General features: G+C 39.0%; 1 protein-coding gene across 4 annotated transcripts in view; it reads right to left on the bottom strand.

Annotated features, from left to right (window-relative positions):
• The window catches only part of Sbf2 (SET binding factor 2), a 360,275-nt gene that overhangs the window by 293,722 nt on the left and 47,193 nt on the right, over nucleotides 1-19,360 (bottom strand). For all 4 annotated transcript variants that reach the window (XM_040756376.1, XM_040756381.1, XM_040756385.1 and 1 more), the window contains exon 2: nucleotides 6,887-6,972. In XM_040756376.1, coding sequence (XP_040612310.1) covers nucleotides 6,887-6,972 — 86 coding nt within the window. The remainder of the gene's footprint in view (nucleotides 1-6,886; nucleotides 6,973-19,360) is intronic.

The raw sequence follows: 19,360 nt of genomic DNA, 5'->3' as shown, positions 1-19,360 counted from the left end.
TACAAGAAACACATCTCAACACCAAAGACAGACATTATCTCAGAGTAAAGGGCTGGGAAAAGATCTTCCAATCAAACGGCCCCAAGAAACAAGCGGGCGTAGCAATCCTAATATCTAACAAATTAGGCTTCAAATTAAAATCAATCAAAAGAGATGAAGAAGGGCACTTCATATTCATCAAAGGAAAAATACATCAAGACGAAGTCTCGATTTTAAATATCTACGCCCCAAATACAAAGGCACCTACATTCGTGAAAGAAACATTACTAAAGCTCAAAATGCACATAAAATCTCACACACTAATAGTAGGAGACTTCAACACTCCGCTCTCACCGCTAGATAGGACCTCCAGACAGAAACTTAACAAAGAAACAAAAGAATTAATAGAAGTTATGACCCAACTGGGTTTAACAGACATCTATAGAACATTCCACCCAAATACAAAGGGATATACCTTCTTCTCAGCACCACATGGAACCTTCTCTAAAATTGACCACATAATAGGAAACATAGCAAATCTCCACAGATACAAAAAAATTGGAATAACCCCCTGCATCTTATCAGACCACCATGCATTAACATTAGAATTCAACAATAACACAAATCGCAGAAACCCTACAAACTCATGGAGATTGAACAATGCACAATTGCACCATCCCTGGGTAAAGGAACAAATAAAAAAAGAAATTAAAGACTTCCTTGATTTCAATGAGAATGAAGACACAACATACACAAACTTATGGGACACTTTGAAAGCAGTGCTGAGAGGAAAGTTTATAGCACTAAGTGCCCACATGAAAAAACTGGAGAACAGTCATACTAGAGAATTAATAGCACAGCTGAATGTTCTAGAACAAAAAGAAGCAAACTCACCCAGGAGGAGCAGACGCCAGGAAATAATCAAATTGAGGGCTGAAATCAATCAAGTAGAAACCAGGAAAACATTGAGAAGAATCAATGAAACAAAGAGTTGGTTCTTTGAGAAAATCAACAAAATAGACAAACCTCTGTCCAAACTAACCAAAAGACAGAGAGAGAACATGCTAATTAACAAAATCAGGGATGAGAAAGGGGACATAACAACGGACTCTGAGGAAATCAAGAGAATCATCAGGGCATACTTTGAAAATCTGTACTCCACAAAATTTGAAAATTTAAAGGAAATGGACAATTTCCTGGATAGATATCACTTGCCAAAACTAAATCAAGAACAGATAAATAATCTAAACAGACCTATAACCCCTAATGAAATAGAAGCAGTCATCAAAAGTCTCCCAAACAACAAAAGCCCAGGCCCAGATGGCTTCAGTGCAGAATTCTACCAGAAATTCAAAGAAGAGCTCATTCCAATACTCGTCAAAGTATTCCACACTATAGAAGCAGGAGGCTCACTGCCAAACTCTTTCTACGAGGCTACAATTACCTTGATACCCAAGCCACACAAAGACACAACTAAGAAAGAGAACTATAGACCAATTTCCCTCATGAACATTGATGCAAAAATACTCAATAAAATACTTGCAAACCGGATTCAAGAACACATCAGAAAAATCATCCACCATGATCAAGTAGGCTTCATTCCAGGAATGCAGGGATGGTTCAACATTAGAAAATCTATCAATGTAATCCACCATATTAACAATCTGCGAAAGAAAAACCACATGATCATCTCGCTAGATGCTGAAAAAGCCTTTGACAAAATCCAGCACCCCTTCATGATAAAGGTCCTAGAGAGATCAGGGATAACAGGAACGTACCTGAATATAATAAAAGCAATATACAGTAAACCAACAGCTAACATCAAACTAAATGGAGAGAAACTCAAAGCAATTCCTCTAAAATCAGGAACAAGAGAAGGCTGTACACTCTTTCCATATCTCTTCAATATTGTACTTGAAGTTCTAGCTACAGCAATAAGACAACAAAAGGAGATAAAGGGGATACAAATAGGAAAAGAAGAAGTCAAACTTTCATTATTTGCAGATGATATGATAGTTTACATAAGTGACCCAAAAAACTCCGCAAGGTTACTCCTAGAGCTGATAAACACCTTCAGCAATGTGGCAGGATACAAGGTAAACTCAAAAAAATCAGTGGCCCTATTATATACAGATGATGAAGTGACTGAGAAAGAAATCAGAGAAACATCACCTTTTACAATAGCCAAAAACAGCATCAAATATCTGGGGATAATGTTAACCAAGGAAGTGAAAGACCAGTATAGCAAGAACTTTGTGTCTTTGAAGAAAGAAATCAAAGAAGATACCAGAAAATGGAAAGATCTCCCATGCTCTTGGATTGGTAGGATCAACATAATAAAAATGGCAATCTTGCCAAAAGCAGTCTATAGATTCAATGCAATCCCTATCAAAATTCCATCACAATTTTTCAAGGACCTGGAAAGAACATTAATCAACTTTATATGGAAAAACAAAAGGCCCAGGATAGCCAAAACATCCCTATACAATAAAGGAACTTCAGGAGGCATCACCATACCTGACTTCAAGCTCTATTATAGAGCTATAGTCCTGAAAACAGCTTGGTATTGGCACAAAAATAGGCAGGTAGACCAATGGAACCGAATCGAAAGCCCTAATTTTAACCCACACACCTATGAACACCTGATTTTTGACAAAGAAGCTAAAACTGTACAGTGGAAAAAAGAAAGCATCTTCAACAAATGGTGCTGGCATAACTGGGTAGTGGTATGCAGAAGACTGCAGATAGATCCATGTTTATCGCCTTGTACAAAACTTAAGTCCAAATGGATCAAAGATCTCAACATACATCCAGCCACACTGAAACTTTTAGAAGAGAAAGTGGGAGATACTCTTCAACGAGTTGGTACAGGAGACCACTTCCTAAACATAACACCAGTGGCACAGGCACTGAGATCAACAATTAACAAATGGGACCTTCTGAAACTAAAAAGCTTCTGTAAGGCAAAGGACACAATCAAAAAGACAAAAAGGCAGGCCACAGAATGGGAAAAGATATTCACTAACCCTACATCTGACAGAGGGCTAATCTCCAAAATTTACAAAGAACTCAAGAAACAAGTCTCCAAAACACCAAAGGATCAAATTAAAAGGTGGGGTACAGAGCTAAATAGAGAATTCTCAGTAGAGGAGGCTAAAATGGCCAAGAGACACTTAAGAAAGTGCTCAACATCCTTAGCCATCAGGGAAATGCAAATCAAAACAACTCTGAGATACCATCTTACTCCTGTCAGAATGGTTAGAATCAAAAACACCGAAGACAATTTATGCTGGAGGGGATGTGGAGAGAGAGGAACACTCCTCCACTGCTGGTGGGAATGCCAACTCATACAGCCTCTTTGGAAATCAGTATGGAGATTCCTCAGGAAAATGGGAATTAATCTACCACTAGACCCAGCAATTCCACTCTTAGGCATTTATCCAAATGAGGCAGGTTCATACAACAAGAGCATCTGCTCCACTATGTTCATAGCAGCATTGTTTGTAATAGCCAGAACCTGGAAGCAACCTAGATGCCCCTCAACTGAAGAGTGGATAGAGAAAATGTGGTACATTTACACAACGGAGTATTACTCAGCAGAAAAAAACAATGGAATCTTGAAATTCGCAGGGAAATGGATAGCACTGGAAGAAACCATCCTGAGTGAGGTAACCCAGTCGCAAAAAGACAAACATGGTATGTACTCACTCATATATGGATTTTAGATATGGATCAGGATATGCCAGTCTGCACTTCCACAGATAGAGAGTCTGGGAAACAGGAAAGAACCTAAAAGATATGCATATATGCATAGTACCCAAGAGAAGAGGATGGAGACAAGATCCTCTGAATGGATGGGGAACAGGGCGGGGGGGTAGTGGGACCTGGGAAGAATAGAGGGGGTAAAGAGGAAGGGAGTTGGTCATGGGGAAACAGGAAGTTGAGGGGGTGGGGGTAGAATAGGGGGAAGAGGGAATCATAGGATCGAATACAGATCAGGCACCAGAGTGACCTCGAGTGATCTAAAGGTATAACATCAATTGGCAAGCTAAGCAATAGTGGAAGGACCACCTCGAATGCCCATTCCTGATAATGAACTTGATGTCTATAACTATCCGGGAGCCTTCATCCTGGGACTGATGGAAGCAGAGGCAAACACACAACTAAGCACTGAACTGAACCCAAGGAACCCAGTGACAGAGAGAGAGGAATGATGAGCAAATTGGCAAAGAATGGGCTGGCAAAACCAGCAGAGACAGCTGATCTGAACAGGGGAGTGCTCTTGGACCCTAGACTGACAGTGGGGAGACCAGAATGGGACTGATCTGGACCCCCCCAAATGTGAGTGTCAGTGAGAAGGCCTGGACAACCTATGGGGCTCTGAGCTGTGGATCAGTGTCTATCCCTGGTATACAATCTGTCTTCATGTGCCTATAGCACAAAGAGAGATGCTCTCTCAGCCTGGACTCTTAGGGGAGTGCCTTGACCCTACCAAGAGTAAAATGATAGACTCTAGACATCCCCTATGTGGAAGGATTTGGCAATAGGGTGGGAGGGAGGGTGGAAGGGGAGTGCGGGAGGAGGGGAGGGAGAGGGAACTGGGATTGACATGTAAAACAAGCTATTTAAAATTAAAAAAAAAAACACCAATATGAATAAAACAAAATTAAAATTAAAAAAAAAAAGAATTAAAAAAAGTGGGGCTGTGGGGATGACTCAGTGGGTAAAAGTACCTGCCACATAAGCCTGAAGATCCAAGTTTGATCCCTAGAGCCTGACTAAAAAGCCAGATGCGAAGGCACACATTTACAGTCACAGCACATGACTGTGAGATGGAGGCTGAGACAGGAAAATGGGCAAGAAGCTCAAGAGCCAAAAAGCTTGGAATATGCAGTGCATTGGCTTCAAGAAGCAAGACTGCCCCCATATCAAAGTAGGAGAGAAGTGACTCCTGAAAAGTTGCCCTCTGACCTCCACATGAGCACTAGGCATGCACATGCAATATTAAGTATTCCTAAAGCATTAACTAGTTTCCAAAGTTTTGAAATGCTATGCCAAGAATCAGCCAAGAAGTAACATAGAAAACTAAGTTATGTTTAACTATGGTACCATCATTCCACTAAATTAACAGTATATAACTCCACCTGTCATTATACTGTCACTTGTACATAATACTATCTGTCATACAAAGAAAAAAATCCACTTACTAAATAATAAAATCAGTTTGTCTCTCCCTTACTGCTAGAAGAAATATCAGAAGCATCACAGATTATCTGTCCCCTTGATCTATAAAATATAAAGCATATCCTTTCTTGGTCCTAGCAAAATCTCTACCCCAATCCATAATCTCTTCGACCCACCATATTCTTTGTTGTTCTAGAAACTTGTGAAGGGATTCATCATCCATACTGCCATTTCTATACATCTATATTTTCATCTTAACAAAGGCAGAAAGTCACAGAAAATTCAATCAAGACCCCAAAATTTTCCCTTTCGGTTACCACTAATATTGATGCTGAAACAGTTTTAAAACATTTATAGTACAAATGCCTGATTATTCAAATAGTAAGACCAATTATTGGCTTGTGGAGGCATGTGGGAGAGAAGATAAAGGAATGCAAGAAGCTCTCCAAAAAGTCGCTTTCCTTGAATCCTCCCATTCTTTCTCCATTTTTAAAGTCAAAATTTAAGATTCACCTTTTCGGGGGTAGGGGTAGAATAGGGGGAAGAGGGAATCATAGGTTAGAAAACAGATCAGGCACCAGAGTGACCTCAAGTGATCTAAAGGGATAACACCAATTGGCAAGCTAAGCAATAGTGGAGAGACCACCTCGAATGCCCATTCCTGATAATGAACTTGATGTCTATAACCATCCAGGAGCCTTCATCCTGTGACTGATGGAAGCAGAGGCAAACACACAATTAATCACTGAACTGAACCCAAGGAACCCAGTGACAGAGAGAGAGGAATGATGAGCAAATTGGCAAAGAATGGGCTGGCAAAACCAGCAGAGATAGCTGATGAGAGCTCTTGGACCCCAGACTGACAGTGGGGAGGCCAGCATGGGACTGATCTGGACCCCCCAAATGTGAGTGTCAGCGAGAAGGCCTGGGCAACCTATGGGGCCCTGAGCTGTGGATCAGTGTCTATCCCTGGAATACAAACAGTCATCGTGTGCCTATAGCACAAAGAGGGATGCTCTCTCAGCCTGGACTCTTAGGGGAGTGCCTGGACCCTACCCAGAGTAAAATGACAGACTCTATGTGGAAAGATTTGGCAATAGGGTGGGAGGGTGGGGGGAAGGGAAGTGCGGGAGGAGGGGAGGGAGAGGGAACTGGGATTGACATGTAAAACAAGCTATTTAAAATTAAAATAAAAAATGATAAAAAAAAAGATTCACCTTTTCTATCCATCTATCTATATTGGGCTGGATTATAAGAAGCAAAACTAAGCACTCAGTCATCCTGAAAGTCATTAGGTAGGGATAAGAAAACTTAAAATTTTCAACATGTTTTGTACCTAATGGATATTTCTGAGCTATACTAATGAGAAAAGAAAACAATTCGGGTCTGGAGAGATACTCAAAACACTAGCCACTCTCACAAAAGGTTTAATTCCCAGCACCCAGATGGTAACTCATGACTACCTGTAACCCAACATTTTAAAGAATCAGAGGAATTTTTCTGTTTCTGGAAACATAAAAGATCATTAATCTGTAATGCTTGCAAGAACTTTGAATTGGGGGGGAAGAATAGCATAACAGACATTCTATAATTCATATAATCAATTATTTCTAACAACATGATAAAATTAACTAGGAAAAGTACTAAAGTGTAAGCTAAAATTAGCAATTTTTTTAAAAGGAAGAAATCAAAATGAAGGCATGCCCGAATGCCATCAACTTACCAATTCAATTCCCTGCGGAAAAGGCGTATCATCCCAATCCTGCTGTGGGAATCTCTGAATTATTTTCCCCAGACCTTCTCCTGGTCCTGTTGATAAAATCAAAATGAATCACTTATAAAATACTATAAAAATCTGAATGTATACTCATTGTACTACTATTTATTTCCAAAAGGAGATTTGAATAAATTGATAGAGTAAACATTTCTTAAGTTTTAAGAAACAAATATGTGTGTTTCTGAACATAATACTGAAATAGCAGACAGCCCCTACTCTAGCATGGACTGTCAGAGATTCACTGACACATGAAAAGCTAAGAAAAATTGAGAGGCCCTGAAATCTAGGCATTTACCATATCATGGTAGGAACAGCCATCCATGTCACAATAAAAAAAAGTAATTTTAACTGACAAATTTCAAGTATAGGTTATAAGTACTGTTATGTGTTCATTTTTAAGGCTAGCCTGAGACCTTATCATCTAGGCAGAGTTCTCAGTATCAGTTCTACTGACATCTTGGGCTGGGTAATCCTTAAATGTGTTTGGTGTTAGGTGAGGGAAGTGCAACCTTGAGCACTGTGATATGTTTATCAGCATCTTCAGTGTCAACTCACTGGAATACAACAGTTACAATCTCCAAGGAAGTTATTACAACCAAGAATGGAAGGTTTCCAGATATTGCCAAATATTCCTGGACTGAAAACCACAGATCTATACTATACATCAGTTGTTATAGTTCTGGTTCAATACCCAGCATTGCAAAGCTAATTAATTAGGTGGTTAATTAATACTAGTTTGTTTTAATTGTGTTCAATTTGGAAGAGAAAAATTCCTCCTTGGTAAAGTGTGACTTTCAAAATCTCTCCAGAAGCAACATATTATGTACTTATTTCATAATATATAGTGTTTCAGTAACATGATGGCTTAGTTTGAAATGCTGACACATTTATAAATGCCTATCAAAATGTGACTGATGAGTGACTTGCTATTATTTGAAGACAGAAATCTGATTAGGAAGTATAAATCAAAATGGGAAAATGATCTTTTATTCTACACAAAGCATACAAAGAGGCCAGAGATATAGTAGTAACTTACTGCAATCACAGCATTTCTGAAGCTAGGGCAGGAAAATTACAAACTGAAGCCAACCAGAGCGACACAAGGACACTTACATGCCCCATAAAAAGAGCAATAAATTTGCTTTTCAAATAGTAAATATGTAAATTGCTGTTACTGACAGCCTTTGAGGAACTTAATGAGGCATCAATAAGAAGTAAACAAATATTCTTTTTGATTTTGTGGGTTATTCTGAATGTTTAAACTGACTTCCCAAGTTTATATTTAAGTTTCGATAACCACCATATGGTAGTGCTGATTGTATTGGAAAAAAATCTGAGATGACATTTTTCACAGAGAATGAACGATTGTTTGACAGATTTCTATTTTGTATCCACAAAAGAAGTGAGTCATGTCAAGTAAAGTAAATGCATAAGTACCGCCTACTTGGACTACCTATTAAATGAGTAAGGATGACAAAAAAGAGAAAGGGAGAAATTCCTCAACAGAAGACTAACCACTCCAGAAGTGAAATAGTGCTTAGCAGACAAACACTGTACCCAGATAAAATGGAAAAGGGTGGAAGATGCCAATTATCCTGGCCTTTATGCGTTCCTTTTCATCTCCTACTCTCTCACTTGATCAAAAAATTCAAGAACTATGATGAACAAAGTGAGTCTGTATATCCTTTAAAAGAATCAGGGGGAAGAAGAGCTCATGAAGATAATAGAGTGTTTGAAATGGTCTTCTATGAAAAGATTATGAATGTATACCAAACTACCCAAAACAAACTTAGAAAAAGTGACATAATACAGCCTCAGTTAGACTGTTTTCCTTCTCCTTTGTTTGGTAAATCTCTTTCTTTTTATTATTTTTATTTAAATTAAAAACAATCTTATTTGAAATGACAGACTATAGACAACCCCATGGAGGGCCTCACCCTCCCTGGGGAGAGGTGGGGATATTGGGGGGTTGTTGGGAGGGCATGGAAGGAGGGGAGGGAAAGGGAGAGGGACCTGGTATTCACATGTGAAGCAACCTTGTTTTTAATTTAAATTTAAATTTAAAAATAAATAAAATAAAATAAATAAAAAAGAAGTCATACAAAAGCACACTAAGAAATTAAAATGACAAGGCACATATTTGAACATAATAAAGGAAATTTACAAAAAAAAATCTTATTTTACAAACCAATCCCAGTTTCCTATCCCTCCTGTCCTCTCATTCCCCCTACCTTCTTCCCATCCCACTGCCCCATCCACTCCTCAGAGAGGGTGAGGCCTCCCATGAGGATTATCAAAGTCTGTCACATCATTTGGGGCAGGACCAAGGTCCTCCCCCTCTGTATCTAGGATGAGCAAGATATCCCTCTAAAGGTAATAGGCTCCCAGTTCATGTCAAGGGATAAATACTGGTTCCACAAACTGACTGTTCAAGTCCCCCAACTGACACCCACACTCAGGGAGCCTATTTCAGTCTTATGCAGGTTCTGCAGCTGTCAGTCTGGGGTCCATGAGCTCCCACCTGCTCAGGTCAGCTGTTTCTGTGAGTTTCCCCAGCATGATCTTGATCCCTTTGCTCATCACTCTTCCCTCTCTACAACTGGATTCCAGGAGTTTGGCTCAGTGATTAGCTGTGAATCTCTGCTTCTGCTTCCATCAGCTACTGGATGAAGGTTCTACGATGGCATTTAAGGTAGTCATCAATCTCATTATAGGGGAAGAGCATTTAAGGCAGCCTCTCCACTATTGCTTAGAATCTTAGTTGAGGTCATCCTTGTGGATTCCTGGGAATTTCTCTAGTGCCAGGTTTCTCATTAAGCCCATAATGGCTCTCTCTATTGAAGTGTCTCTTTCCTAGCTCTCCTTCTCTGTCCTTCACCCAACTCGACCTTCCTGATCCTGCATGCTCTCCTCTCTGCCTTCTCCCCTCCTCTTTCTCCTATATACCCACTCCCTCCCCCTTTTACTCAGGAAACCTTGTCCCTTTCCCCTGGGGGGGGGCAGGGTGTGTCAGTAAACCTCTTTCATTTGGGTCCTGGTAGAGTTGTGGGAATATGTTGGCCAGCCACAAAGATTACCAAGTATCATAAGATAAACTAAATAACTCTCAGCCCTTGGCAAAGTAGCAATTCCAGCCTTAATTGATGACCTTAAAGGTGCCAAATATTCTCTATGACTACCAGATACTAAGGTGTGGAGATGCTGATGGCTATGTGGAAGAAGAACATCTTCAAAGAACTGAACAATGATAGAGAGATTAGCTTGGTTGAGAAACTAATACTCTGCTCCATAAATAAATAAATAAATAAATGTGTATATATATATATATATTTGTGTGGTATTCACTGATTTTAACAGTTGGTAAAATACCAGAGTGCCTTCTATATGCTTAGAATGCATATGTATTCTGCTTGGTTACAAAACGTTAAACTTTGAAAACACTACTCTAACAAGTAAGTCACTAAATTATCTTCCTCTGTGATAAGTTATCTAAACCATTCAATTGTGATTATCTACAGGATACCTATTAGGTCCATCTGTCCACATCTATAAAATACAGTATTGTGTTCAGGAACACAAGTTTCTTGTGTGTCTTACATTACTAGAAAGATAGGAATGATTTAAGTGATTTTCCTCAGATACTAACCGTAGTTCCTGGCATATATTAGGTACTTAATAAAATATCTGTTGAATACATTAATAGTACTATCAGATATGTAAGTGTGCCTATAAACTGTCAAGAAATACAACTAGCATTAACTGGATATAAAAGTTATCTTAGGCAATCAGATTCCTCTTCTGGATGATTTAAAACAAAAAAAAAGAAAATCTATAGCTAAAAAGATGTATTAAGATTTCCTCATTAAAGGGAGTGGGGAGACAGGAGGAGTTGGTGGGAATGAAAGGGGTGGAAATGATAAAAAACACAGTCTTCATATACAAAATTCTCAAAAAAATTTTAAAAAAGATTTGGGCTAAGTGTGATGGAATATACCTTTAATCCCTGTTGTTGGAGACAGAAGCAGGCAGATTTTTCTGAACTCAAAAACAGCCTGGCCAGTCAGGGATACACAACAAGCCCATTTCAGTTTTGTTGTTTTGTTTTGTTTCATTTAAAAAACAACAACAGCAACAAAAAGATTTGCTCAATAAAGCTCAAGTATGAGCTGGTGATATAAAGAAGAACACTTGCAAGTAAGTCCCTGGTTTTAATCTTCAGCACTAAAGAAAAAAAAAGCAAACCTCAGGCAATCACAGGTGTTTACATGTAAAAGTAAAGGCATATAGCAGAATGAGAAATATTTTGAATAGATAGAGATTCATCAAGGGAGCAGTACAGAAAACCAATGTCATCAGACAAATACTGCATTGCTCTCCAGGCTCTATCTTCACTAAATTCTGAAAGCACATGGCATCTTTCAGCAAACAGCAAAGCTATACTTAAAATACTTCTCCATTATTTAACCTAGTATAGGTCAGTATTTTTGTCACTTGAGTACAAACTAAATCACACAGTAAGAAGCACCTTGCTAGATCAAATTCCTTCAAACTGTTACTCTGGAAACAATTACATAAAATGATGATCTATTTAAAAGAAACTCTTAAAAGAAAAAGTTTAGAAATAAATGGTAACTTTGTTCAAGTACCTGAAGAGTTGTTATATAGAAGAAGATATGTCAGGGAAGACTAAAGGTAAAAGGAGATATTTTTGAGCCAATACAAAGAAAGGACAAATAAAGTTCAAATGTCGAGCACCCATGTAAAGTGTGACAGTGAATGCCTGTAATCCTAGCACTGGGGAGGTAAAGACAGGAGGCATCCCTGGTACTTGCTGGTTAACCTTCATTGGTAACATTCAGGTTAAGTGAGAGACATGTCTCAAAACAAAAAATATATGGTGAAGGATAATTGAGAAAGATTTGGGATGTCAACCTCTGGCCTCCACATGCATGTGTACACACTTGTATATACACAGACACATATGCACCATACACACACAACGGAATGAAATGCCAAAGAAGCAATTTTCATATCTGGAGTTGCAGTAAAAAACTATCAGCTTTGGAGGCTGAAGCAATGACTTGATGCTTAAGAAGTACTTGTTCCTCTTGCAGAAGACCTAGGCTCAGTTCCCAGTATCCACATGGCAGCTCATAACCACTTAGTAACTCCCGGTTCTAGGATTTAATGCCTCTAGTCTCCACAAGCACCAGACCACACATGGTACATATGCATATATGCAGGAAAGACAAACATTTATACATATAAAACAAAATAAATATATCTTTTAAAAATTAAGCTATCAAGTTTTATGGTTTTAAAAAAGCAACAACAGGATCAAGAGAAAGAAGACAAATCTGGAAAATAGAATAGTAATTCACTTATTCAGCAAACACTATATTCAAGGTCTTGTGCAAAGAAAAGAAGGAAATAGCAAGTTCCAGGCTCAGTGATATACACTATCTCTGAGAGGGACAGAGGCAGAAAACCCTCTGGCTTCTGTGCACACATGGGCAAGTGCACCCCATAAACACATACACATATGCACACACCATAAACACAAAATAAATAAATATATAAGGAAGTAAATAATCAAGTCTTAGTAAAGATAGCATGCAAATGTACTACAAGACTAGATACAATAAAGATAACAATTTATCTCATCCATAACAATGATTCAATGAATTCCTAATAAAATTTTCAGTAGGAGGCAGGAGATACAGTTCAGTGGTTGGGTCCTTGTCTAGAATATACAAGAACCTGTATTCAATCACCAGCACCACAAGATAAACTGATTGATTAAAAATGAAATAAATTAGGATTGTTTAAAAGAAATTTAAAAAAGATTCTAACACTTTTATGAAATTGCAATAGGTTTAAATAGCCAAGAATATTTTTAAAAACTAAAACAGGACGAACTACAAGACTTACTCTAAAGCTATTATAATAAAGATAATGTGGTATTGATAGTTACGTATTCATAAGTATAAAAAATTAAAGGAAAAAAATAAAGGAAAGAGTCTGTGGCAGAGGTTTTTACCTATTCAGGTTGGCAGTGGTCCCTTCTCAGTGGTCATGCTGAGCCAAGACCTGAAATTTGGCAACCTGAGCAGGGCCCACATCTACTGCCTCCAATCACAAACTCTCACTCGGTGAGCATTTACCAGCCTGTGATGGTTAATTTTAATTGTCAACTTGGCACAGCCTAGAATCAGAAAACCTCCATAAGGGCATGCCTGTCAGATTGTTTTGACTGCCTGAACTCGTGTGGGAAGATCAGCCCTAATTAACTGTAGGCAGCACCTTCTGGGTAGCAGCCCAGATAAATAAGCATGAAAGAAGGAAAGCTTTTTTGCTATCTTTTTTCTTTGAAGATTTTTGTGTGGGTGTGCATACCATGTATGTACAGGTGCTTGTGGAGACCAAAAGAGGGTATCAGATCCCCTGGAGCTGGAGTTACAGGCAGTTGTAAACCACAAGACATGGGTATGGAATCCAAATTCTAGAAGAACAGCAAGCACTCTTGATCACTGAGGCATCTCTAGCTCCAAGATTTTTGTTTCTTGCTTGCTTAGCCTTTACTCTCACTGGAGTGTGGTGACATATTGTTTATGATTTATTAAAGTTACTGGAGTTCAAAACAGCAAAGCAGCCACACTAGTTAGCAATAGAAGCTAAGAGGTGGTGGTACACACCTTTAATCCCAGGACTCAGGATTAAGAGGTAGATGGATCTCTGTTAGTTCAAGGCCACATTGACTACACAAAATTGATCCAGTCTAAAAGAAACAGCTCACACAAATGTGATCTCAACATCAAGGATTACATGCCTTTAATCCTAGCAGTACGGAGATGGAAGGTAAAGTAATATACTGTTCTTTATAAAGCAAAGTAAGAAAATACTGAGGAAGAAAGTTGCTGAAAAGAAGAAACAACAAGTGAGGAATGTGATTTAGAAACTGACAATCAAGGCATAATTGAACAAAACATACTGACAGTTCTCAAAATACAGGAGATAAAAATGTAGAGATAGCCAGGTGGTGGTGGGGCACGCCTTCAATTACAATACTCAGGAGGCAGAGGCAAGCGGATCTCTGTGAGTTCGAGACCAGCCTGGCCTATAAGAGCTAGTTCCAGGACAGCCTCCAAAGCCACAGAGTAACCCTGTCTTGAAAAGAAAAACAAAACAAAACAAAAAAAGCGTAGAGATAACCAAGATGATGAATCAAACACTTTTAAAGGAGAAGAAATGCCACTGAAACCCTAAGTGACAAGAGAAAGTCACCAATAGGTGGTGACAGATTGCTCAGATGCTACCAAACTAAATCTTTACCTGACTATTCAATGACAAGAGAGTGGTTGTCTTCATCAAATTACAAAGCCAAACCGCTGCCATTTGATACTGCAATGGAGTCACTAAAATAAATCCCATTTCAGCTCAGTCACGCATTCCTGGCCAGTGGAGGAAACAGCTCATACTCTTTGCTTATGACATAGGTTAAAGGTGAGGTGCCAATACAAAGCTGAAATAATTTCAACTGAATGCCCAAAACACTGCTGAGCATGAAAATACTATGAATGAAAACATGAAATAAGATCAAAGAAAAAACAGAAAGGATATAAGAGAACTTAAGATGAACATTAACAGGCTCAAAAGCCGGAAGCAGCCAGATGGTAATCATGAGTTCAACATGGCTCTTTTCCAGGTGGCTTTCCTGAAGGGGAAGCCTGGTAATTTTCTTGGAAGAATGCCTGGAATGGAAGGGGGCATGCCTATAATGGCTAGAATGCCTGGACTCAATGAAATTCTTAGTGATCCAGAAGTTTTTGCAGCCATGGATCCAAAAGTTATGGTAGTATCTTGGCTCCATTTGTGTTGTTTTGATAAAATATCCTGACAAAGGATTTGTTTTAGGCCACAGTTCCAGGTTACAAATCCATCACAGCAGGGAAGTCAGCGTCAGGGATTTGGTCATATTGCATCAATCATCAGAAACAGAGAGAAACGAATGCATACAAGCTCATGCTCAGCTCTGTTTTTTTCACTTCTTATGCAGTTCAGGAATGGATGCCTAGAGAATGGTACCACCCACAGTGGGCAGGTTTTCCCATCTCAAGGGAATCCCTCATTGAGACTCCCTTCAAGTCTTAAGGATTGGTGGCAAGCACTTTTACCTGACAAGCCATCATGTTAGCATGCCTGTTGTGAAATGTTATTTTAAGATGTGTCATATTTGTTTATGCTGTGGAATATTTGCTTAATGATGCAAAGATGTGTTGCATTCTTTTATGTTACATCGTTTAACTCTATGAAGCTGTGTTACTTTGCCTGTCTAAAACACCTGATTGGTCTAATAAAAAACTGAATGGCCAATAACTAGGTAGAGGAGTAATAGGCAGAATTGCTAGGTAGAGAAAATAAAAAGAAGAGAGGAAGGAGTGAGAAAATAAGGGAGGAGAAGGATGCCAGGGGCCAGTCACCCAGTCACACAGCCAGACAAAGAAGTAAAAAAAGGTATACAGAATAGAGAAAAGTATAAGCCTAGAAGCAAAAGATAGATGGGATCATTTAAGTTAAGAAAAGCTAGCTAGAAACAAGCCAAGCTAAAGTTGGGCATTCATAAGTAAGAATAAGCCTCCATGTATTTATTTGAAAGCTGGGTGATGGACCCCCAAAGTGTAAAACAACCAACTACATCTGACTTTATTTTAATGTATTACAATAAAATTACTAAGGCTATTTTTTTATCAGGGTCTGCATAACCAGTCAGAGTTCCAGGTTATTGGTAACTGTGGTAGTTTGAATGAGAATAACCTCCATAAGCTCTTATGTTGGAATGCTTGGTCCCCAGTTGGTAGAACTATTTGGGAAAGATTAGGAGAGTATGGCTTTGTTGGTGAAGCTGTATCATTAGGTGTGGGCTTTGAGGTTTCAAAAGCCCAGTCATTCCCCTACCCACTCCCCTCTCTCTTCTGCCCCTGCTTGTGGACTAGATGTAAGCTCTCATCTACTGTCCCAGTGCCATACCTGACTTATTGCAGCCATGTTCCTCACTGTGATGGCCATGAACTGTAAGACTCTCTAGAACCATGAGCCCCCAATTAAATGCTTTCTTTTATAGTTGCCTTGGTCATGGTGTTTTGTCACAGCAATAAAAAAGTAACTGAGATAGTGACCTACCCAAACAATTAAATAATATACCCAAACTTTTGACAGCAAAAGGTTTAATTCATAAATAAAAGAAACAGTAACAGGTAGATGTGCTAAAAGGAAGCAGTGGGCTCTGAAGAGATGGCTCAAGAGTCCAACCAATTCCTTTCAAGGGGTTCTTCCTTCTGAGTCTAGGTGGAGGGAGGAAGCCATCCCCAGGAGTGCAGATGGGATAAATCTTTACCTTGAATAACATATGATTTATTTTATATGTAACTCAGGATTCTCTGTATGTGTAGTATATGCTCTAATTTTAAGCATATTGATAGGATCCTAAAATCACTTTGGAGATGAGTCCCTGGATATACTTGTAAGGTTAACCAAAGTGAGAAGACTCACACTTCTTGAATGTGACAGTACCCATTTCTCACTCTCCATGGAGAAGTCAGGTATAATTCTGATAGGTTTGCCTTTATATGCTACTTGGCCTTTTTCCTTAGCTGCTCTTAATATTCTTTCTTTATTCTGTATGTTTGGGATTTTGATTATTATGTGGCAAGGGAACTTTTTTGTGGTCCACTCTATTTGGTATTCTGTAAGGTTCTTGTGCTTTCATTGGCATGTCTTTCTTTAGGTTGGGAAAGTTTTCTATTATGATTTTGTTGAATATGTTTTCTGAAACTTTGAGTTGGGTTTCTTCACCTTCTTCTATACCTATAATTCTTAAGTTTGGCCTTTTCACAGTGTCCCATATTTCCTGGATATTTTGTGTTAGGGATTTGTTGTACTTAAGATTTTCTTTGGTTGATGAATCTATTTCTCCTAGTGTATCTTCAACATGTGAGATTCTCTCTTCCATCTCTTATATTCTGTTGGTTATGCTTGCATATGTAGTTCCTGATTGTTTATCCAGCTTTTCTAATTCTAGTATTCCCTCAGACTGTGGTTTTTGTTTTTTTGTTTGTTTGTTTTTGTTTCTTGGTTTTTTTTTAATTGTCTCTATTTTAGCTTTTAACCTTCACTGTTAGAATTGTTTCTTACAATTTTTGGTTTGTCTTTTCCTCCATTTCTTGAATTTTCTTGTTTTTTTCTTCCATTTCTTTAAAGGATTTTCCCATTTCCTCTTTTAGGGTCCCTATCATCTTCATGATGTTGTTTTTAACATCTGTGTTGGGATGTTCAGGTCTTACTGGTGTAGAGTCCCTAGACTCTGATGGCCTCATATTGGTTTTTCAGTTGTTGAATGTGTTCTTATATTGTCGTCCTCCCATCCCTTCTTCCAGTGGGTGCAGGTGGGGTCTCTTCCTCTCCTGGTAGGTATGGGTCCAAGGTTCTCTTCTGGTGGGTACAAGCAGGTCCAATACTCTGATGGGTCTCATGGTGGGTGCAGGTGGGTCTGAGATACTCCCTCTCCCAGTGAGTGGAGGCAGGACTAGCACCAAAATGTCAGTAGACTCTGGATGGCTTGATCCACCTAGGGCAAGTAGACCTGCCCACAGTTCGCAGACCAGGAGATCCCAAAGACAGCAAGTGGAGGTCAGGCCTGAGACAGGAGCCCATGCTCACCTCTCCCCTGAGTGGGGGCAGGACTAGCACATCAATGTCAGCAGACTCTGAAATGCTTGGTTAGCTGGGGCGGGGAGGGGAGGGTCCAACCTGCCAGCAGTCCCCCAGCCAGGAGATTCCCTCATTCTAGCAGTTCTAAAGAACACTGACTAGCACAGTTGGTGTATGAAATAATCTGTGACACACAAAACTCCTGACACAACAAACAGAATATTGGTATCATCAAGTGGAGCTATTGCTGTGATAAACATGACCAGGTGGTTTTAGATCTTTAGAACTAGTTTATGGGAGGGATATGGGAAAATTTGAAACCGTAGGGTTTAAAAACCCATGGATGCTGAAGAGAGTTTAATTGGCCATTTTCATGGGAGTTCTGAAGACCAGAGAGTTAACTGAAATGCTGACAGGGGAAGCCCACCCAGCCCATCAGGTTATAGAAAAAGACTATCTTAGGAACTGGTAGAATGCTTGCCTCACACAAACATGCCCCCCGGTGCCCCCGACTTCAATCCCCTAGCATCAAATAAACCAGGAATGGTAGCATTAACCTGTAACACCATCATCTGGAAGATGGCAGCAAGAGGATGGGTAGTTAAAGGTTATCCCTCAACAATGCAGTGAGTGTGAGCTACTACTGTAGCTAAATAAAATCCTATCTCAAAAAAAAAATAAAAACAGTAAATAAATACCCAACAGCCAGATCATAATTTCTAAACATTTTCCTCCAATGAATGAAGCTAAAACTTGGAGAAATAAATGATCTTCGAACTAGGTCTGAATATCTGAGATGGGAACTTTATAATGACAAAAAAAGTACTACTTTTTAAAAGTTGGAGTAAGGACATAGTGGGTGTCTATACTCTCAGCTACTCAGAAGGCAGAAGCAGAAAGATCACTTGAACCTACCAAATTTATGCTGAACAATGTAGAGGAAAATTCATCTTAAAAAAGAAAAAGCAAGAAACCTCAGTGTCCAAAAATGCTAATAAGCTATAATAAAGCATAAACATAAAATGTAAGTCCTTAACTGAAATCAATAAAGTAATACATGAAAAAATATGAACAAAGAAAGCATAAATGTTCTGAGTATCAGTATTTTTGGCTACAGATATGTCAGTATAACACATGCATGCCTAGTGCTCTTAATCACTGAATCATCGCTCCAGCCTCATATTTTATTATACTAATAAGCATTCAACTTCATTTCATGGGAGAAAAAATTTTTAAACCTGTCTCTATCTGTTGGTCACATCTTCCCATACTTAATAAATCTGGGTGTTAATCCATGGAATGTATACTCAGGAACAAATATTTAAGTAGAGTAAACAAAACTCTTTTCTCAAGACTTTCATGGTATTACACAAAAATAGCCCCAGTACTTGAGAGACTGAGAAAGAAGGACTGCCACAAGTTCAAGCCAGCCTAGTCTACAGAGTAAGATGATCCTGAACTTCTGATCCTCTATCTCTACTTTCCAAGTGGAGGATCAAGAGCATGTGCACCATGCCAGGTATATGCAGTGCTGAGAACTGAACCCAGGGTCTTGGACATGTAAAAACAAGCACCCTACCAATTAAGCTACACACCACTTGTTTCTTTAGTCAGTTTGACACACCTTTAAAACTCTATGACTAAACTGGGAGTGGTGACACATGCCTTTAATCCCAGCACTGGGGAGGCAGAAGCAGGTGGATCTCTGAGTTC

The sequence above is a fragment of the Mesocricetus auratus genome, unplaced genomic scaffold (assembly GCF_017639785.1).
Source record: "Mesocricetus auratus isolate SY011 unplaced genomic scaffold, BCM_Maur_2.0 Super-Scaffold_4256, whole genome shotgun sequence".
In the NCBI taxonomy this organism is placed as follows: domain Eukaryota; kingdom Metazoa; phylum Chordata; class Mammalia; order Rodentia; family Cricetidae; genus Mesocricetus; species Mesocricetus auratus.
This window is presented reverse-complemented; position numbering and strand designations above follow the sequence as displayed.